The sequence below is a fragment of the Dendrobium catenatum genome, unplaced genomic scaffold (assembly GCF_001605985.2).
Source record: "Dendrobium catenatum unplaced genomic scaffold, ASM160598v2 fragScaff_scaffold_1220, whole genome shotgun sequence".
NCBI lineage: Eukaryota > Viridiplantae > Streptophyta > Magnoliopsida > Asparagales > Orchidaceae > Dendrobium > Dendrobium catenatum.
In genome coordinates, this window is record NW_021319682.1 from 13,192,641 (window position 1) to 13,215,430 (window position 22,790).

The 22,790-nt window shown below is 36.0% G+C and overlaps 1 protein-coding gene across 1 annotated transcript; it reads left to right on the forward strand.

The window, feature by feature from the left end:
* The first annotated feature begins 2,689 nt into the window (after positions 1–2,689).
* On the forward strand, positions 2,690–18,649 carry LOC110112512 (DEAD-box ATP-dependent RNA helicase 9, mitochondrial). Its single transcript, XM_020844763.2, has 8 exons — positions 2,690–3,214; positions 12,480–12,607; positions 12,860–13,268; positions 13,599–13,697; positions 13,775–13,999; positions 16,556–16,717; positions 17,137–17,780; positions 18,270–18,649. Exons 1-7 carry the CDS (start codon positions 2,813–2,815, stop codon positions 17,743–17,745), a joined length of 2,034 nt encoding a protein of 677 aa, XP_020700422.1. The 5' UTR covers positions 2,690–2,812; the 3' UTR covers positions 17,746–17,780; positions 18,270–18,649.
* Positions 18,650–22,790: the final 4,141 nt, after the last annotated feature.

Sequence of the window (22,790 nt, forward strand, 5' to 3'; positions counted from 1 at the left end):
ATTTGAAAGCTTTATGATATCTGTTCTGAACTCCGATTTGATATGACTTCAGTCTTTCGTATCCGATGTTTGATTTCTGATTGAGCTATTATCTGTTCTGTCTGTTATACAATTTTTGTACGATTGTTCGATTTCTATACTGATACTTTTCTGATGTGAGTTTCTGATGATTTTGATTGGTGATTGATGTCTTGCTGAGCTGTTAGCTCATCCTTATTTTCAGGTTCTAGGAAAGGGAATGAGGTCTTGGACTAGATGTTCTGAGTCTGATCTGTGATTAGGTACTTGATACTTTTGATTTTTGTACAGTCATGGCTTTTCTATTCTGCTCTGTTCTTTCTGTCTGAAGCCATGCACTGTATCTGTATATGAGTATTTTGATGAAAGAAAAGATAGATGAACTGCGCTGTGTTTGGATGTTTATAGTAGCTCTGTGTTTTTATGTCTGTGTTATATTTGGAAGAAAGTTCTGAAGCAAATTCCAAAGCCAGATCCTGGATTTGTTGGCTCTGTCGCGGCCCGATAAGAGCGGGATCCGTCCCGATCGGGTTGGGTCGTGACAAACAAAATCTCAAAAGATTCTGACCCCTTATAACTCCCTTCTGATATCATTCAAACACATCAAATCATCAAATTCAGAAAAATCGGATTATATTAGAAAAATCGTCATCGGCATAACGGCAGTCCACAGAAATTTCAACAGATCAAATCACAGTTTCAAAAAATAACCAAATTACCACGGATAGTGTAAAACATATTTTTAAGACTTTCATTGTACTGAAACAATATTTTTCAACATCTACATAATTTTCTATTCGATAAAAACTCCGCAGAATTCAAACTATCCTGTGAAAACTTTTCAGAAAATACTCAAAACGTGCAAAAACATTATCTCTACAACATACCAAAAGTTACGTGGTAAAAGTTTCATTGATACAAATATGAATCACTTTTAGACTAAAGGAAATGAAAATCGAAACAAGAAATCAGTCAAAAATCACATTTCTGAAAATTGAGAAAGGCATAATGTGCCTTACCTCGAGTCGATCAACGTTTGTAACTACGGCAACGGACGAAAACATACCGAAGTCGCCAAAAAATGCGAATTTCCCCTTCTTGCCTTCGTTTTCTCTCTCCTCCTATTTCTCTCTCTTAAAAAATATCTTAAATCGTCCATTTAATGAACTCGTTCGTCCAGACGATGTTTCCCATTCGTCCCGGGACGAAACTCTCTGGATACAGATCGTACAGACGATGATAGATTTTGTCCCTGGACGATGCTCTCGGGCAAAAATTTATCCCGGACGAACCTGCACTTTACTCAGTTCGTACATGCAGTTAGAACGTACTAGCCATACAGATTTTCACAATTTTCTTCAGTTTGTCCCGTACTAAGGTCAGTTCGTACAGACTAACTGCACTCAAAAAATAAATTCTGAGGGGTTTTACACATTACTAGTAAGAAAAACATGTATGCAAGCAGTCTACCACATATAATTAGAAGGGTTTTAATTTAAAATATCCCTCCGACAATTAAACAAAGCATATCCAGAAGTGTTAGTTAAGTTATCATACACGTCGATTTTGAATACCATAGATGTACAAAATTATAGAGCTATAACTTGACTAGAGATGGCTGCAATATAGCCTAGTTGAAGATGGTTATGGTGTAAGTCTTGCTAGAGGCAATTACAAAGCAAGTGAAGATGACTATTGCTTAAGAGCAGTTATGATGTAAATATTAATGTGAAGATGACTATAGACCAATAAAAATTTTGATGGCAAATCAGTTGTGAAGATTGAAGTTTCATTAGTCGTCTTCTTAAGATTTGCCATCAACATAAATAAATAAATATATATATGAAATATATATATGCATTATAATTGTATAAAAAGAGAAAATAAATAATTTAGAGTTTATGTCAAACCGGCTCGAAATCAAATCAATTAGAGCTATTTATTATTATACTGATCTTGAATCGATTTATATAAAATTGAGCCGATTTCATGTCATTACTGAGTCAACTCAAGGTCGGCTCTTTCTGGAGAAATTATTCTATGCAGTCATCAGACACTGTTCAGAGATGAATCAGAATGCACCATGTCATTATTTTGATGTGTACCGGATGACATGACATATCTTGATTCACCTCCGAATGAGATGACCACATATAATAATTTCTCCTCATGTTGACCCTGGCCAAACATATTCTAGGACAAACCTGATTTAAGACTTATCGCATTTGATTTACTTCATTCTCGCACTAAGCGGCCAGATTATTGTGTGCGGAATCCGAATGCATTCTGATTCCATTCCGCATATGCCACGTCACCGGATACACTCCGGAACTTAGTGCATTTAATGACGTGGCGCATCCGAATTCTGTCTCCGAATGCATTCGGATTTCGAACACAATAATTTCTACACTAAGCGACCTGCAACTAGATCCGTGGGCCCATACTGTGTAACCATAGCGGGACCAAAGCCGACCGGACGGTTCGAACCGTTCCGTATGAGCGAGTTTCTCACATCTAGATGCCAACGTTTCCTTTTATATGCCGCTCGATTGTTTCCTAAACCCATCCTCACCGTCCACATTTGATGGCCCGGTTCAATATCCTGACAATAAAAGCCCTCCCGGTCGGACCATAAAGATTGTAGAGAGCGCATAAATATCTTCGCTCCATCAAAATGCCACCCTTAGAAATCTGCTTGTCCCTGCTAAACCCTCTCAGCTTCTCGTTTGGCAAAACCCTAGCCGTTTTTTAGGGTTTATCCTCTCTCTGTAATTTGTCTTCAGGTTGCGTCAAGATGAACTTTTTATTCCGGAGGTCGGCGTCCATTGCCAAGTCGACGGCTTCAAGTCAGGCTATTGTTGCTATCCTTTACTCCGCACTTCCGCGGTTTGCTGCCGCGATCCCGTTGGAGTCGTCTTCTACGTCTTTGGCTTGTTTAGTTCGAGGACTACATGGTTCATCTGTAGAGGCGGGGAGTCCGTCGATCGGAGGCCTAGGGCGGAGGGAGTTCCATTTCTCTGCGTTGCCGCTCAATTTTAGAGCGAGTGAGATTAATCGGGCAGAGTTCGCCGTCGATGACTACTATGACGAAGGGAAGAGAGGCGATGACGGGCTTGAGATTGCCAAGCTTGGAATCTCGCAGGATATTGTCTCGGCGCTTGCCAGGAAGAGTATCACCAGGCTGTTTCCTATTCAGGTATTGATGCTCTGATTAGAAATTGATACATAACTTTTCTTTATTCTTATTTTGTGTTTTTCAAGAACTGTTTTTTGACTGATTGTAAGGTGGAAATCGGGTAAATTGACGGGATTATGCTTATGTTGAATTTTACGTTAATAGCGTATTTCAGCGTTGATGTAGGTTTATTCAAGTTGTTAAATTGTAAAATTTTGTGGAGATATAGTTGATCTCTTAGTTAACTGGGTTGATTAACATTTCAAAGGGGTGCTACGAAGGTAGGAAGTTTGCTTAATCATGTTGTATTTCCATTTTATTTAGCTGAAAATTAGTTTTATATTTTTGAAAAATTTTGGTGTAATCTGTTAAGCAAAATTGAAAGTTGGCATGAAGAAGAATTTCCTTATCATAGAGGAAAAATACATTGGAATTAAGTGAGAATTCTCTCACCGAAAACTGAGCCCCACCTATAAAATCTGGGGAATCACTTACCCAAGAAGACTTACTCACCCATTGCCTTGTGGAACCAATTAGAAAAGATGAATCTCTCACTCTCTCATTCTTAAACTGATACTAATTGGTGTAGTGGATCGGTAAAAGAAGGGAGATGCGAAACAAAACCAGAGAACAATAATAAACTCAAAGCAATATCATCTATATCCTCTATCATAAATTATGAGCCAATATATAATCTCAACAAGGATAGAAATGCCCTTTTGCAAGAAAAAAGGGCCAAACAACCTAAAAAGGTTGAAACATGTAGTCCTAATAACAGAAAGATACAACTAGGATTGTGGAAATCAATGAAATCAAACATAAATTATAAGGTAATAAATGGTATACTAGTCCCTAAGCATTTTATAATTAAGATGCTACGCATTATATTTCTCCTGCGTCATAAGAGCTCAACTTCGTCGAGATGGTAGCGCGTCATCGGGAGTGAGGTAGGTGTAGACTGTAGAAGTCATAAGCATCCCTCCTAGGTCGAAGATTTTGCAAAGAATATTTGATTTCAATTAAAATATTTGGTTTCCCCATACCACTGAAGACTTTAAAAGCTTCATCAGGATTTCCACATCTAGAATACATTGTGACAAGAGCAGAGCAAATAATAAGATTAGAATCAAACCCATTCCTAATTGCATAAGCATTGATTGATTGGCCCTTTCTCAAAGAAAACAAGAAACTGCAAGTAGGCGATAATAAAATAAGTGTAATCTCATGGGGTCTAATAAAGTACTCAAATTACATCCTAGAAGACAATGTTGCTGATTCAATGAAGTGCTTTGCAGAGGAACTAGCTCGTATCATTGAGGACAACTATACAACATCACAATCAAACATTATACCAGGCACCTTCCGTGCATTACAAGCATCTCCAAATGACCCGTAGCATGAATAAGTGCATTCCCATTAGATAGAAAGGAACCAAACCCACACTTAATTATCAGTGAATGTGAATTAGTACTCAACATTCCTAAACTCAAATCAGTATATGCCCTCAACAATGCCAAAAAGATATAAGAACTCAGTTCCAATCCATACTCAAGCATTTCACAAAACAGCTTAATCGCTTGGTGGGGTGTCTCATTCCCAACATACTGGTAATCATGGCAGTCCATGCAAAAGTATCCAAATTCCTTTTGGGGGTGCTATTAAACACCTCTTGCACATCATCAACCCGACTACGCACACAATAGAATTTCAGTAGGTTAAGGAGACTGTATTCCTTTCTAACCCAGCTTCCCGAATATTTACATGCAGCTCCCTCCCCTGTTTCAGTGATCGATGATTGATTCAAGATTGAAGAAGAACACCAAACTCTAAAGAATTAGCCATCTAAAACCTGCTTTGAAAAACCTTAGCTGAACTAGAGTTCGTGTGAAGCCCAGAAGCGAAGCATGCATTTCGGGTTTGATCGGCTATCATGGATAATTTAAAGAAGAGGTGGGTATTACTGGGACAACTAAGATCAACGTGGCACTATTTAAACTGGCCTAGGATGGTGATGTCTACAAAACCACTGACGCCAGTGTTGTCGCTGCTGTGGAGATTGTGGCTATGGTGGCCTTTTGAGCTCTTGGAGCTCGAACTAGATTATAAGGGAGGACGATTCGACATCTTTCTGAGTTCTCGGTGGTGGCTGAGATACGACAACAAACCAACCTCTTCGCCACTTTTTTTCTCCACCGTTTCATCTATACTTTCTTCCTTCTCCACAGTGGCATTAGAAACTGTTCTTACCGTCGGTATAGTTGCCAATGCAGCTACATGGTGCACAAGATGAGCTCATGGTTTGAGAGCATGTAATTCCCGGTGCATTTTTACTAAGAAACATATGAAATCAGAAGTTAAATGATATGTTGCCGGCCTATGAGGGGCCGGATGGACCGGTCCAATCTGGACAGGTCCATGTCTACACGCGGCGGGCCCCACAGGGGCGGCGGAAAAGAGAGAGAGAAGGGGGGGCGGAAGCCCTAGGTGGGCCATGCTTGGTTTAATTTAACTTAGGAGGGAAAATTTGAATGAGGCAAGCTGTTTTAGGAAGTTTGTAATTGTCCTTTGATGTTAATTAGGAGCTTAGGAGGTAATTGGGATCTCATCTTGAATTGCAAATCTGAATTGGAGATCTCATCGTGTGCTTGGGCTCTAGGGTTTGCTAGAGACTTTTGGATAGTTGTTCTTCCTCTCGAATCGAAGAACATTGTATATTTTATCGTTTTCTTGCATCTACTAGTGAACTGCTTTGTTTTTCTCCAAATTTCTCGCTGTTCCTATTCAAAATGTGTTGTGTTTGGTCTTATTTACTGCTGTAAACAGCAGATTTCTCTCTGTTTTAGTGCTAATTTCGAGTAGGTTTGCTTGCGAACTCAAGTATTCCCTTAGGATTACTTGCGAACTCAAGTATTTCCTATCATTAAATCTTCTAATCACTCTAATGATACATTCACTCACAAGGCTTCATGGCTTCGATCGTTGTCATCAGCCCATCTTTTCTGATAAGATAAGAAATGTTATATGAGTCTCTAATCATATTATAATTAAGATGCTTCGCCTCAGCTCTCTTCCAAAATCATTTTATATTCATGTTTTTAGTAGCCTAAAAAAATGAACTCATAGCTAATTAAAATTAAAAAAAGTTGAAGGAAGGGGGTGGTTGATGGTTGTAAAGTACAATTGATTGAGGTGGATTGTGTGCAGCATGTGTTGGTTAATAATACAATAGCCATTCAATGAATTCTATAACATCCGGGGAATCACTTACTCAAGAGGACTTGCTCTCCCATTGCCTGGTGGAACCATTTAGATAAGATGAATCTCTAACTCTCTCATCCTTAAGATCTCTTCCAAAATCATTTTATATTCATGTTTTTAATAGCCTAAAAAATAAACTCTTAGCTAATTAAACAAATATGCTTGAAGAGGGTGGTTGGTGGTTGGAAAGTACAATTGATTGAGGTGGATTATGAGCAGTGGCGGAGCCAGAAAATATATTTAAGGGGGGCCTAAATTTTTTTTTCCTCCAAATTTTTACATCCGGATTTGGGATCAAAATAGTCAGTTTTAAAAATGATAAAACTTTGATAGTGAATTAGTATATTTTTTTTCTTCACAAAATGACTTTCAATCATTAAATCACTTGATTACTGCTAGAACGAGTTCAATATATTAACTAAATACATGATATTAAAAATCTCATTGCACAAAAATAAATAATAAAATCTCTTTAAGATCGAATCAATACAGGATTAAGCTAATATCAACCTAGAAAAAAAAATGTAAATGAATAGGAAATTAAATTGGGAGTGATTTGAATGGACGGCCGATCTTAAAACTCTTGATCGTGGACCATTTATTGGACATTTAAATGTCATAGTGATATCAGAATTCAGCGATCTTGGGCTCGTTGGATTCGTCCCGTCTAGTCGCTCAATTCGACTATAAGCATGACATGTTTGGAAACCTTTTGATAATCCAAATTATGGTTTAAACCTTCTAAATATGCTTTGAGTCTTTGATTTGGAGTTATTTGGGTTCAGATTGAGTCGAATTTGGTGGCGTTGTGTTCGCATTTTCGAGACGTTCAGTTCGATTGTAAGTTTGCTGAAATCGGAGTTCATATGGTCTCTGATTTAATTTTTGAAGTTTCCAACTTGATTTTATCTCTATATTCCCTATATATAAATTTTTTCAATTTTTTTAGGGGGGGGCACGTGCCCCCCCTTGCCCCCCCTTGGCTCCGCCAATGATTATGAGCAGTATGTGTTGGTTGATAATGCAATAGCTATTCAATGTTTCATCATTTCCCTCTTCATTGCAGAAAATTTAGTATTGAATTTGATTTTTGGCAAAGTTACTACATCATGGATGATCAATGTTTATAGAAATGCTTGAGTTGATATATGAAGAAATATGTTTGATACAAATGTGATGCAACTCAAAGAAAATGGAGTAAAATTGAAAGTATTTAGAGCAAATACATTTATTATTATTGTTGCATGCTAGAAGTTTATAGTTTGTTTACTAGTCATTTCTTGAGCTATTAGGAGCTATAAATGCTATCTCCACTTAAATAGATTATATACTTTCCACAAAAAAACATTGAGGGTAGAGTAAACATTAAGATTTAAATCAAGGTTAAAAATTGCACAATTGGGCATTGAGGCATTTTCGTTCATGAGGCGAGGCACCATCCTCAAGGTGATTTGAGGCATAAACCATAAAATTAAAAAAATGCATATAATGAAAATAAATATTAAAAGTGATTTTTATATAATACTAAAATAATATGTTAAAAGATGACATATTAACTTTCTATTGAACTATGAAGTTACAAATTGACATATATATGAAGCCAAAATTTGCATAAGATGTAAAGTGACAAGTAATAAGTTGCATGAAATAAAATTGAAATTCAAATATTACAAGTACAAAACACACACACACACACACACACACACACACACACATATATATATATATATATATGAATTACATAAAAAGATCATATAACATCAAGCTCAACTCAAAATTCCTTCTTTCTCAGTTGTCTACTCATCCACATTTAATTCCTAAAGAAAACTGAAATAGTTGATAACAACTCATAAATCATTTACATTGTCATCATTGAGGGGGTATTTATTTGAGTCATCGTTATATTAAATTGGACTCTTCCCTATCTCATCATGTAGAGTCCTATACCTCATAATATGCTTCCTTTTTAGTTATTTCAATTATCTTTTACTTTCATAAATGTTTGTGATCAACATAAAGATGAGAGTAATTCTCTAAAATTTTTAGAAGAGGAGGCGGTGGTGGTGTCTGGCTTCCAAGTGATCACTGGCGGTGGTGGAGGCGGCGGGCTGGAGGTCAATGCAGTCGAGAGGAAGCTATTGTGGCTCCGGGTGCATGAAGAAGTGATTTGTTCGAGGCTTTAGTTTAGGGTTTATGTAAGTTTTAATAAAAAATATGTAAATAGGGTGAGGCGTATGCTTTACGCTAGCAGCACGAGGCATGCTGATATGAAACACTTGAAGATCTCAAGTAAAACCTATCAATATGAGAAAACAACGAGAAATATCCACCAAACTCAGAGGAAAAACCAAAAAAATAGTAGTTTTATTACAATACTCAAATATAACAGAAGGAAAAATACTAAGATACAATTGATCCTCAATTCAAGAGGAGGATCTATCTCTCCCAATCCCTAGACACCGAACACCAGGAACACAAAAATAGCCACAATTTTTTGATGACCCTAACCCTAATATTTTCTTCCTACTTAAAGCATACAATTAAACCACCTAAGTCAATCCTCCACAGCCCTAGCCACCCCGCCTTTCCTAATGGGATTCCCTAGTGGTCCCCAAAACTGTTTGGGCGGCAATTCCTAAGGGGCGAACCTGCTTGGTCCGCCTCATGTACACATGGGCCAGCCCCTTGCCTATGGCCGGCTGGATCGGTCTAGCATGTACCGGTCTAACACGTGCCTCAAGGTGTGCCTCAGCCAAACTTTGGCGCTCGCGTCATAAAAAAGCTCAAGGCATAAGTCTTGAGGTGTTTTTTACTAGAATTGTGCTGAGGCCAACCTTAAGGTGAGTCTCATATTGCGTAATTTTAAATAATGATTTAAATCAATAATTTTTCCAAGATAATTATAAAATTTAAAATATGCATTTTTTTAGGATAAATAGAAATAATGCTTTTGCTTTAGAATAAAATAACATATTCTCTAACAAAGGTATTAACATAGGGCTAGCCCATGTGTGTGCAATCTCGTTCATGTGCAAATAAGGATTTGATTGTGATAGGTTTGATGAGTGAATATTGTATTGAGCGTGCATTGGTTTTGTGTTGGTAAGAAATAAGAGGAATAATTGGCAGCCACTTTTCTTTTCTTTTGAGAAAATAGAGAGAAATGAAATCAAGGAATGCGAGAAAGAGGGAAAAGAAGAGAACAAGGATTATTTATTTAATCATGGATTACTATCTGGGCGCTGTGAAATTTTAGTCATGCCAAAAATTTTGCAATAATTTCGTAGACATGTAAGGTGCAAATTTGAGGAATTTTCATGTGGGTGCTTTTAGGTATTATTCAAAGGGTGTTTCAAGATCTTAAAGACCAACTTGATGTTCTCAATAATGTGTTATAATTAAAATATCAGGCTTCGAACTTTATGCACCCATGCTTAAGAGGGTTTATTGTTTTGAATCTTCACCTCAACTAAGATTGTCACTAGCTAGTTAATTCAATTGGGTAGCTTCATCAGGATCTAATGAAGATGCTCACATTAGTTTCTTAGCTTGATGTAACTTGGGACTCAGCATCAATCACCATCTTCTTTTTTCAATATGGCTTCTTAGGGAGACTGTTTGCTAGCTTGGGATGGCCTCTAAGGTTAACTGCACTAGGTTTGTAATCTCATGTAGTTTGTATTTGAATGTTTATATAGGGTGATGTCTAAGGATTGGTGCTAATTTTTTAGATGGGTCCCAAGAAAGCTCATGAAGCCATGGGTGTGATCAGGAGTATTCAGAACTAATCAATCATCTCAATTACCATCTCTTTCTTTACTTCATGGGAATTACCTTGGTTGGAGAATTTGATGTTGATGAGGTCATGGATCCTTAGCGTGGGCACACTCTAAGTTTCAAGAACTATTAATCTTAGGTACTTTAGGGTTTTGATGAGCCTTGAAGGCTTCTAAGAGTCATACGGGTGATCGTAGGTGATGGATTAAATTTATGAGGGTCCTAGGCCCTTGATTACAATGATTGGGCCAATGTTAGGCTAACCATGGGACTTGGGCCAATTAGTCAGACTAAGCTATCCATCTACAAGTCTGTCTACAAGTTTGGTTGGGTCCTAAGGTGACCAATGGTTTAACTAAATATGTATTAGTTGTGGTAGTTTGAACCAATTAGGTCAGTTGGGTAAAAGGGTTGGCATTGGGTCATACCAACCTAGATTGGGTTAAGCTACTCATTTAGGCTTTGCGTTAGATTTGAAGGAAAGTCTAGATTAAGTTAATTGGGCAAGCTATGGCCTGATAAGTCAATTGAACCAAGGTTCTTCCATAGGTTTAGTTAGGTCTAGATTCGGTTAGGTTTAATGTTTGAGTTGGGTCAATTAGGCTTGTTTAACCATTTAGAGGTCAATTTAGGTCTTAGGAAGGCTTAGAGTCTAGTCAATTAGGATTTGGTTGGGCTAATGTATTTAGTAAATTAGGTCTATGCGTGGATTGGGTAGCTTAGATTGGATTAAACTAGTCAATTACATACCCATTTGTCCTCAGGAGGGTTTAAGTGAAACTAATTAGGGTTAGTTAGGGTCTACTTTGGCCAATTAGGTTTGGAGTCTACCTAGGTCCATTATAGTTCATTTGGGCTTGCATTGGGTTAGGACAACCTTGTGGGCTAGGGCTAGGATAGTCTAATAGGGTTTATTGTGACAACTAAGGTTTAGGGTCAATTTATCTTAGGCTTGGTTTGGGACGACTTTCTTACTGCTCTCTAAAACGGAGTTTTAGTTCAAAATTTTTTATTTTTGTATTAAAACTCCGTTTTAGAAAGCAATAAAAAAGTCGTCCCAAACGAAGCCTTAGTTCCTAACAGGCTCAATTGCCCCTCTTAAATCTTTTCCTTTCCATTGTTGGAAACCGTTTTCTGTGGGGAGGTTTCGATGACCCTTTGGTTGATTTACTACTGCCTTCGTCTTCACCTTCACGACTTCACCTCCTAGTCTGCCTATCTGTCAGTAATAACACTTCATATAAGAGGGAGGAGCAATATTGCCTTTAAAATGCATTCAACCTTTTAAAAAACCACGTGCAATCTTACATGTCCTTTTAGCATGAGGGTTGACATTGATGACTAGAAATCAAGTTGTAGACACCAGACAACAATGAAATCCCAAAATTAGATTGGGACCTGTGTAGGGTTTTAAAAATATTGACTTTTGCATTGCATTGTTTAAAGCTTATTAGGTATGTAGTTGATATTTACAATAATATTTTTTATGTTGGAATAAAGTTTGTTGAAAGTAATCTTTTAATTTTATGATAAAATTTGGTTTCATTGTTTTTTAGAGAATTGTTAATTTAAGATAACTTGAAATAAAAATTTATACTTGATTTAGAGGGGAGGCCAAACGATGATCTTTAAAGGTATGGGCATAGGGCATGTATTAGTGGTTTGGAATTCTATTATGAGAGAGTTTGTGAATGACTTTGTATGTTGAGATAAAATAAGGTGAGAAATTGGCAGAAAATAGAGGTAAAGTAGTGAGTGGTAGAGAAAAAAGAGAAAATAGTTTTTAAATCTTTTTTGCTTATTATTGTGCATGTGTCACTTTTGTTTGATTTGAGTGATTGAATTTTTTTTTTTTGGCGAGATTGTGTGTTTTTTAATTTGACGAATACAGTTTTCATGCGCCCTTTTTATCTGCATACATAAATCTTGGCTTCTTCTTGCATGCTTGATCTTTTTTGTTATTTTTTTTTTGTGTGCATTGTATTTATTTATTGTAGGAACTTCTGTAAAATCAAGTGTTTTTCCTGGTGATTAACCTTTTAGTTCATTTAGGGAATATTTAATTACTCTTAGTTACAAAATTCTGGATTTTAGGCTTTTGTTCTTGTATTATTTGTAGCCGTTTTTCTATTCCATATTATACTTACAAATACCTTCCCTCTAATTTTTCTTTTCAAGTATTCTTACACCAACAAAGATGCAACTTTATATTGTTCCTGTGCTGACTGTTGATTCTAATTTGTGCTCTTAGAAAGCAGTTCTTGAACCAGCAATGCAAGGACGTGACATGATTGGTAGAGCTAAAACTGGAACGGGCAAAACTCTTGCTTTTGGGATTCCTATCATGGACAACATTATTCGCTACAATGCTAAGCATGGGTTAGTGTCTCATGCTACGTTTGGGACGGCTTTCTTTTTGCTTCTTAAAGTACCTTTCTAGTACAAAATTAAAAAACTTTGTATTAAAAAGTTTCTTTAAGAAGCAGCAAAAAAGCCGTCCCAAACAAAGCCTTAGTGTTTTCACTTGATTAATATGTTTGATGACTTGTAAACATGGTTTCTGTTCATGATTTTTGGCATCATGCATTTAGCATGTAAGTTTCTAGGTTTCTTTCTCGTTTTTTGTTACAGGCGTGGAAGAAATCCTTTAGCCTTGGTTCTGGCACCAACACGAGAACTTGCTCGACAAGTGGACAAGGAATTCAGGGAATCATCCCAGTTGGACACACTGTGTGTATATGGAGGTGTCCCTATTCAACAGCAAATGAGAACCTTGAGTTATGGCATAGATGTTATAGTTGGCACTCCTGGCAGAGTTATTGATTTACTTAAGCGAGGCGCCCTAAATTTGTCTGAGGTGCAATTTGTTGTTCTTGATGAGGCTGACCAGATGCTTGCCGTTGGTTTTGCTGAAGATGTAGAAGTGATTTTGGATAAGTTGCCACAAAAACGCCAAAGTATGATGTTCTCGGCTACTATGCCAAGTTGGATAAGAAAAGTTTCCCAGAAGTACCTTAATAATCCTGTTACAATCGATCTCGTGAGTATCAATAATAGTCTCTAGCTTATCATTTGATTTTTTCGTGAAATCTTTCTCATCATTCTTCCAAGTAAATGTGCTTTACATCTTCTCGTTTATCTGATATATTCATGCATTTCCACTTGCTTTGGAATCTGGGTAGCCTTAGCTTGTGCTCCTTTGAGAATTTCTTTGTTTTTAATTTTTATCTTTTGTTCATTTTCAGCTTTACTCAATTCTAATTTTGAAAATGGTTTTCTTTTTTTTTTTGTTATTTTTTATTTTTGTATGCAAAGCATTTTGATTCATTTGATTATTAATGGGAGCTAATGATTCTGGCTTCCTTCACAGGTTGGTGATTCAGACCAGAAGTTAGCTGAAGGAATTAGTCTTTTTTCAATTGCATCAGATAATTATGGAAAACCATCAATTCTTGGGCCACTGGTCAAGGCAAGTTTGTTGGATAAATTTTGATTCCGTTATTTACCATCTTAGCTTTACAGTAAGTGGCCGTTGCTCTTCTATAGGAACATGCCAAAGGAGGAAAATGCATAGTTTTCACCCAAACTAAAAGGGATGCTGATCGTTTGGCTTATGCTATGAGCAAGAGTTTTCCTTGTGAGGCCTTGCATGGTGATATTTCCCAAAACCAGAGAGAGAGGACACTTGCCAGCTTCAGGGATGGTCGGTTTAGCATTTTGATTGCTACAGATGTTGCTGCTCGTGGACTGGATATTCCTAATGTTGACTTGGTGTGTGGCTGAACTTTTCTTTTATTAGCTCTTCTAATTTTTCACCTGTACAAAATGCTGAGTTCAATTTCTTTTTGAGAGCATATAATTCTTGTTGTGTCAAATGTTTTTTTTGCTCATCTATTTTCTAGTTTTAACTATCTATTTTTCTCATGGTTACATGTTCTTTATTTATATTTAATAAAAAAGGTCTGCCGCTTGGTTAGGATGGTTTTTATTTTTGTTTTTAAAAAATAGTTTAACGGAAGTTGTTTTTATTTTTTTGTTTTTGAAAACAAATTGAACTATTTAAAAATTTTAGAAAACACGTCTTACGTGTTCTGTAAGTTTTCAAATCAAATTTATGGATTTAAAATACCGTAGGCTTTGAACTTGGGCTAAATGAGAAAGGCAACTCCTGGCCATTAAGGGGTTGTTTGGTTTCCTGAAAAAGGAGTGCAGTGTAAAAGGAATACTTTAGAATTGTTTGGTTGAAATTATTATTTTTTGTTTGGTTTGAAGTAAAATGAATGCAATGTATAGTGCAAAAAGGGTAGTGGTCAGTGGCAGACATTCGCAGTGATGTGGACGGCGGTGGATGGCAGCGTAGGCCGGTGTGTGGTAGTCTGCTGGTGGCTGTGGTGGCCAGTGGCGTGTGGCTGATGGTGGTGGGGGGAGGTGTTCGACGACGTTGGTCAGAGGTGGGCTACGGCGGTCGGCCAGAGGCAATGGTGGCTGCGGTGAGCAGTTAGCAGCGGCGGCGGTTGACCAGCGGCTTTGGTGGTCGGCAGAGATGAGTGGTGGCGGCAGACAGTGGCAATTGTAATAAATTTATGGTGTATTTGGAACTCGCCCAAATATGAGGAATTCCAAATACACAAAAAATGAATTAGAGGGTGAATTCCAAATGCACTAAAATTTTACATTGCATTTGTTTTATTTCAAACTAAACACCCAACTTTTTAAAACCTTTGCATTTAGAATATTTTACAACCCTTTTGTAGACAACCAAACAACCCCTAAGCCAAATAACAAGTTATAATATGTGGATGCGATAAATTTATATGAATTAAGTGAAAATAAGGAATGTTTTTTTTAAGAATGTGATCATTATACAGGGTTTGATAAAAAAATTAAATATTAGTCATGCACTGATTAATTTTAACAATAAAATATTAAAAATATAAAATACATAATTGTATCAGATTTATGATTACAAATAATTGAAATATATATATATATATATATATATATAAAATTGTACAAAATTTTATAATATTTTGGTTTTAAATTTTAATAATAAATTAATAACGGAAGTTGGTACCTAACTTCTTACTTCTTTATGTTAAATTGCATCTGTTTTAACATGATTATATTTTTCGTAGTTTTTGAAAACATTACTGCATTGTTGAAATCAAATCTTGTGCAATTCAAATGGGGGCTTTTCTGATACTCCCTCCCTGGTCTCTTTATTTGGTTTTTCTTTCTGCTTACGTAGAAATTTAAAGTTCTTATTTTTGTGATTGCATCATATTTGTCTGTTAGATGTAGAAAATTAGCACTTAATGAATTTAATGATTGTAAATGTCGTATTTTTCATGATTTGTGAGAACAACTACAATATAATGAAAATTTCTTTCCTTCATTATGCTTAAGTGCGGGTTGGAAGGTTGGAATGAAATCCTTGAAGTAGTGCAAGTGCTAATTATCAATTTCTAGGGGAATCTTTCACTTTTTACTGACATGAGGTTTGTATTTTTACTTTTGATGAATGCGTTTTTCTTCAACAATTTTAGTAATTGGTTTGGTTGTGGAGTTTGGTCAAAAGCTTGTACAAATTAGATTTTTTATTTTGGTTTGATTTGTGATTGTTTTGGTTTTTATTTGTTACTAGTTTCTATGGAAATGTTTTATTTGAGTTGTCATTAGATTATCATTTGATTCTAAGTTTACCAGTTTTCTGAATTTCATCAAAAGTGGGCGGCTTCTTGTGAAAGGCTTCATTTCATTTCTGTGTTTAAACCGTTATTGTGAAATAACTAAAAATTAAAATGGCCCCAAATAATCACGTAAAATTATTTTAGATAAATTGAAAAAAAAAAACTATAAAAATCTAGTAAACATCATATGTAGAAATAGCTAAACAAAGCCTAAATTCCATGGTTATGGATGTTGTATTTGACTTTATGTGTGTGGTTTTGTGCATCTCATCCTAGGTTTGCATTAAGAAATCTTAAGACTTTAAAGACTTCTTGCAACACAATAAGGTATGTGCACTATTTGGTAGTCATTAATTTTATGTATTTATATGTTGATGTCCCAAGCTGGAATAATATAAACATATTATCTTGGAATTATAAGCAGCTTTTTGGTTCAAATGTGTGGCTTGCTCAATAGTATGGACTTGTTTGGATCCTAATAGGAATTTTTAGTGAATGATTGGTATTCCCCATTATCATACATTAATGCAAATCATTTTAGTAGCCTTCATTTTTGTTTTGATTTATTGTTTGTTAAAGCAACTGTTTATGAAGAACTTGAAGTACTTAATATTTGTTTTTTCTATGATATACTCAGGTGATTCACTATGAGTTGCCAAACAGTTCTGAGATCTTTGTTCATAGATCCGGTCGAACAGGGCGAGCTGGTAAGAAAGGATCTGCAATTCTTATTTATACTAGAGAACAAGCGCGGGCAATGAGAGTCATTGAGCAAGATATTGGATGCAGATTCACAGAGGTACAATATTTATTCTAGTCTTCATGATGAACCACTGGATTATTTTACATCTACTAGAAAATTTTGTTAATGCCTTATACCTGAAGAGTTCACATATCATTGTTACTAACTTCTTGAACTGCTTGTAAATGGGAATTAGCTTCTGCTTGGCATTTTGGACTATTATTATTAAATTTATTCTAAACTACCTACTTATAATATTTACAATCTTTCTATCATACTAATGGCTTAGGGAGATGGTTGAGCTTATATGTCTGTGACATATTAGCGTGTATACATTCATCTTTTTAACAACTTATTTTTACATTATTATTTCTTCCTGTATAAGAGTATATGATTTAAGTACATGTAGCTCTTGAAAAAAGTAATGATTTTGGATTACTTTTGTAACTATCCCTCTTCTACGATGGAATCTGCAGCTTCCTAGCATTGAAGTGGAGGATGGGGGTGACTTGCTTGGCAAGTTTGATTCCTATGGAGGTGGTCGAATGGGTAATTCTGGGTTTGGCCGCAGTGGACCTAGCCGTTTTGGGCCTAGCCGTGGTGGATTTGGCGGTTCAGGAGGCGGCTTTGGCGGTTCCGGAGGCGGCTTTGGCGGTTCAGGAGGCGGCTATGGCGGTTCAGGAGGCGGTTTTGGTGGTTCATCAGGAAGGATGGGTGGGTTCGGCCAATCTAGTGGTTCAGGTTTTGGCCGCTCAGGGGCTTACGATAATTCAGATTTGGGATCTGGTCGCTCCGGAGGATTTGGTGGATCTGGTTCAGGCTTTGGAAAATCGGGCAGTTTTGGTGATTCAAATTCAGGCCGCTCTGGTGGTTTTGGAAGCTCAAGTTCAGGACAGTCCAGTGGTTCCGGTCGGTCTAGTGGCTTCGGCAGCCAGGATTATGGGTGGTCTGGTGGTTTTGGGAACAGGAGTTCACGTCAGTTTAGCAGCTTAGGTGACTCTGGCCCTACAAGTCCCTGTGATTTTGATAGTTCAGCAGGAGCTCCTGGCAAGGATAATAACAACTTGAATAGGAGCTGGCCATGACCAAATAACTTTCTACCATGTATTCAAGCCTTTAGGTTTGTACTCCTATTTCTCTTATTCATCTTATATGGTGATCTATTGCTTGTCTTATTGACCTTTTTTTTGTGTTCATTCGGAGCGGGCATAAATATATGTAAAAGCTGTTGTAGAATTTCTATGCAGAAATTAAATTTTTTAAAAGCTGTTTTAAGTATTATAAATTTCTTTTTTTTTTGTAAGGTAGACTCTATCATGCCACACATATGTTTATAAAAAAAATTATTTCTCAGCACAGAAATGTCAGAGATATAGAAAAAAAGTTATATTCAAATAAGATTTATGCTTCGTTTGAGAAAACTTTCTTACTATTGTTTGAAGCAGTTTATTTTTTTTGAATTAAAAAGCTGTTTTAAAAAGTAAGAAAGTTGTTCCAAGCAGTTCTTTTTCATTTTCATTGAATCATGCATCGCTAATTTCATTAGGCTTAACTATAGAATTATGAATATTTTCCTCTCTAATCTCTGCTTATAATCCTTAATCTGCAGGTTCTGGATCTTTCATGTAACAAATACAAGTTCCAGCTACTGCAGCAATTTGGAGAGATCATCCTGGTACCCATAAGCACCAAAGCTTATTACTAAGTTTAATCCGCAGTTTGAGGTATATAAGCTCAATTGTTACTCGGAAAAAAAAAAAAATATTTTTATATATAAGAAGGATTTATTTTTTCATCTTTCTAGAAACTAGCTTAAGCTATGTTATTTATTGTTCGCTGCATTGTAATTTATTATATGTTCTGTTAGGTTACTCTTCTACATTTTAGCATGTCATAATGATCCATATTATTAAGGTTATGAAAGCAGGTTGGCTGTGTTTTGTACAAACCATGAAATTATTATTATTGTTATTTTTTGCAATTTTCATATTGCATATTGATAGTTTTGTAATTTTTTCCACGAGTAATGTTTTTCACATTTACAATACTGTTTTTTTTTTTCATTTTCTTTTATTATATTTTGTGCACTTAGCTTATATTGATATGTGGCGGTTTTTTTTTATTCACATTGGAAGAAGATTGTATATGCTCACGATATGATCATTAGCATTGTTCCTTTATACTTTGTTTTCTAATTTCTCATAAATTGTCATGCACCGCTAAAAAAACTCATTATTCATGAATATCTAGTGTTTGGCTTGCTAAGTTGCTCAAATTGGAATCATTCCGAATAAAATTATATTATTTTTTGCCCAATTTGTAAACGAGCAAAACACAAATAATTTGTTGTTAAAATAATTTAATTAATACTACAACAACAATAACAACAACAACAACATCAAGCCTTTGTCCCACTATGTGTGGTTGGCTACATGAATCCTTTTTCTCCATTATGTTTCGATTAAAGTCAAATTCTGATTACCTATGCCTTCCACTTCATTGGATAAGTATGTAAACGCATTAACTGTTCTTATCCCGGCTTCTGACATAGATTTTAGAACATATGCATTCTCATCACTAATGTTCCTAGATGACCTGAGCAAATGTTAATTATCCGGTCTAGTCAATTTGTGATTGCGACTCTCTATGTATTTATTCACCATCCAAATCCCTTCTTCACTAATCGAAAATTTAACCATAGCTGGACATCCGATTCTTGTGCATGATTTTCGAAATTTAACATTTGTATTCTTGTCAATCTTCTTCTTGAATCCTGCTTTGGAACTGACAAAAATCTTTGATTTGATTTTTCTTGAATTTGGCCAGAACGAGTGATGTTCTTTCCGAACATTAAATCCATGAGAATACGCGTAATGACAATATTTATCATATGCTTACTTCTCAGAGTGTAAATACCCTGTGAAAAAAAAATTACATTCTTATAAAATAATCCTGTCAGTTTACCATTACATCTACAAATCAATGCCAAGTTTATACCGAGCAGGTACAATGATCGATACTAGGAAGTATGATCTTGGATTTGCTCGGTACAGGGTACAATGTGTTTATACCGAGCGATACCAATAAGTTGATACGTCTGATATTCTTTCTACTAAGATTGGTACTACATACAAAGATGTTTGATTTGCTCGGTACTTATATGCAATGAGTTCATACCGAGCAATACTTATAAGTACTGATTTGTATCGAGTTGTGTGGAAACGTTAATCTCGGTACACAAATCGTTACTCATAAATAAGCTCGGTATAGGATAGTACATAATCGAGGTATTGCTCGGTTAGGATGTTATTAGACGTCATATACGTCGATACCAAGATATATCCGTAATGAAGCAGCAAAAAATAAGTGTATCTTAAATTCTAAAACCTCTTCATAGATAAGAAATTACTTGTAATAAATCAGAAAAATCTTCATCAACATTATACGTCCCTACAGTTTCCTCGAAATCTTCGAAGTCTGCCAAAGAGAAATTTATTTATGTATCTTCCATCTACTCAAATCCTTCACGAAATCTTTTTCTGCGGTATATAAACCATAAAAACTGTATAACGTCTTTAGAATAATACGCCAAATGGTTATTAAACTTGTAAAGAATGCGTGTGTTTTTAACTTTTCGCGCCCAATTCATATACACTACGTCGGGCCAATCCAAAATAGTTTAAAACACATGCATAATCTCCAAAATAAGATGGGTTTGCGTCGGGTTATCGGGTTGCTACGTGGTGCCAGAACACTGGTGTCTGGATGTAGAGCTATATCAGGACACCAGACCTAATAAAAATTTCTTAGGGTTTCATGTTTGCTAAATTGAACAAATATTTTTTTTACTTCATTTCTATTCGGTTTATTGCTTCAATAAATTTTCAATTTGAGATGAGATCCACTTTTTTTTAAAAAAAAAAAATAGGTTTACAACCATACTTGTCAACGGAGAATAATGCAGCACGGCGCAAAGTTTCCCGTGGAGCAATGACGCATAGCGCACGGCGCGGCACGCCCCATTTTGAATACGGCGCAAAATAAAAAAGAATTATAAAAATCTTTATATGGATCCTATTTTAGAGTATCAATCAAGTTGGGTAAGACTTGGATGCTTGGTTAAATATGTTTGTAGTTCAAAGTTCAAATCATTAAAGTGAACTTCAAGTTCGTCTAAAATTTTTACTAAAATAAAGTTTAATAAAACCTAACTAAATAATGCAGCACGGCGCAAAGTTTATCTCAATCAGAACACACGTTCTCCTTGTCTTCTTCATTCAATCACATCCAACATAATTATTTGTGATTACTTTCAAAATGCGTTGACCAACGTTCTTATCAAAAGTACAGCTTTATATGCTTCCTATTACCGTTAAAAACTCTCCTCATTTTTTATTTTAAGGCTTAATTTGAAAAAAAAAATTATTTAAAAAAACAGTAAAAAAAATTGTCCCAAAACATAAGAGTAGCGGTAGCTGCTTCTCCTGGTTCAAGCTTTAAACATTCTACCTTAGAAAATAACTACTTTGCTTTGATACTGCTTATGATACTTTGCAACTGGCCACTACTATAATATCTTCTTCAGCTGAACTGCGATGGCTTGAATAGGAATTCGAAGATTACAATAATATCAAGTCTTTGTCCTACTACGTGGAGTCAAATTTTCATCTAAATCTAATAAAGAAAGATCATGTCTAATATTTTATAACCAAATCTTTTTAGATCGACCTCCACCTTTTTTAACATAAGTCAAATCTAATACCTAGGGGTGTCAGTTCGGGTCAGCGGGTCGGGTTCGGGTCGAACCCGAAACTGACCCGGCACTGTTCGGGTCAACCCGAACCCGATCCGTTTTTAAAAACGGGTCAGGTTTCCTGACCCGAACCCGACCCGACACGAATGACCCGAATTTGATCTAAAATTGCTAATTTTCGGGTCAAAATGGGTCGATCTCGGGTTTTCGGGTCAAATATGATTTTTCGGGTCAATTTTGGGTTGTTGGGTCAACCCGAACTCGACCCGATTTTTAAAACGGGTTGATTTGTTCAACCTGAACCCGACCCGATTCGGGTTCGGGTTGACCCGAACCCGGATTTTTCCGGGTCGGGTTCGGGTCGTGTTTCGGGTCGTGTCAAAAATTGACATCTCTACTAATACCTCTACTTTCCTAACCGGATCATTGAAAGGCCGCAGTTTTATGTGACCAAATCATCTAAGATGACTCTCTCTAATCTTATCTTCCATGGGAGCTACTCGAAAATTAGTGGGAACAAAATTATGCAGCAGCTCTTCTCACAAAGGTCATTAAAGACATAATATTTCATCAAAATTACAGGAAAAATACAATTTTATCTAGAAAAAAACAGTGATTCTGAGCAGTAACAAACCGAGTTAAGATTTCAAATAGTAAGCAAAGGGCTTATATGAGGAGGTTTAAGATTTCGTTTGGGACGGTTTTTTTATTGTTTTTTAAAGTTGTTTTTTAGTTAAAAAATTAAAATTTTTATACAAAAAAGTCGCTTTAAGAAGTAGTAAGAAAGCCGTCCCAAAGTAAATGACTTGCAATCATAAAATGTTATGTAGAGAGCTCTTTCTGTAAGATTTTCCCGTAATTAACACCTCCTAAAACCTTCCCACCAAAGCCAACAAAGAACAGACAGACCAATTTTTCTCTGATGCAGACAGCAGAAAAAAGCAAGAAAGAAACTTGTGCTTTAAGGTGTCCTAGACATGCTCTTCCAGCTTTGGCGCATTCATTGTCTTCTTCCTGCATTTCAGATAAGTTATTCTCTAAACAACTCACAATGATGAGATTGATTATTCTGTGCGGAGTCCAGAGAGCGTCCGGAGAGCAATAAAAATATGTCACGTCGCCTCAAAAATTTACCGCGCTTAATACCAAGCTCAATAACCGCGTTCGATACCGCTCAGGCGCTCAATACAAATCGCTTAACCGGACGAGAAAACTGTCCACAGAATAATAGCTCCAATGATGACCTAAAAGTGATCATAATCAATAATAATAATAATAATAATAAAGTCTGATCACAGAATGATGTACTTTGGACAGAATAGCATGTGCCTCTTTGTCAATGTAACTGTAGGAATCTCAAGGAAACTTTGGCCTTTT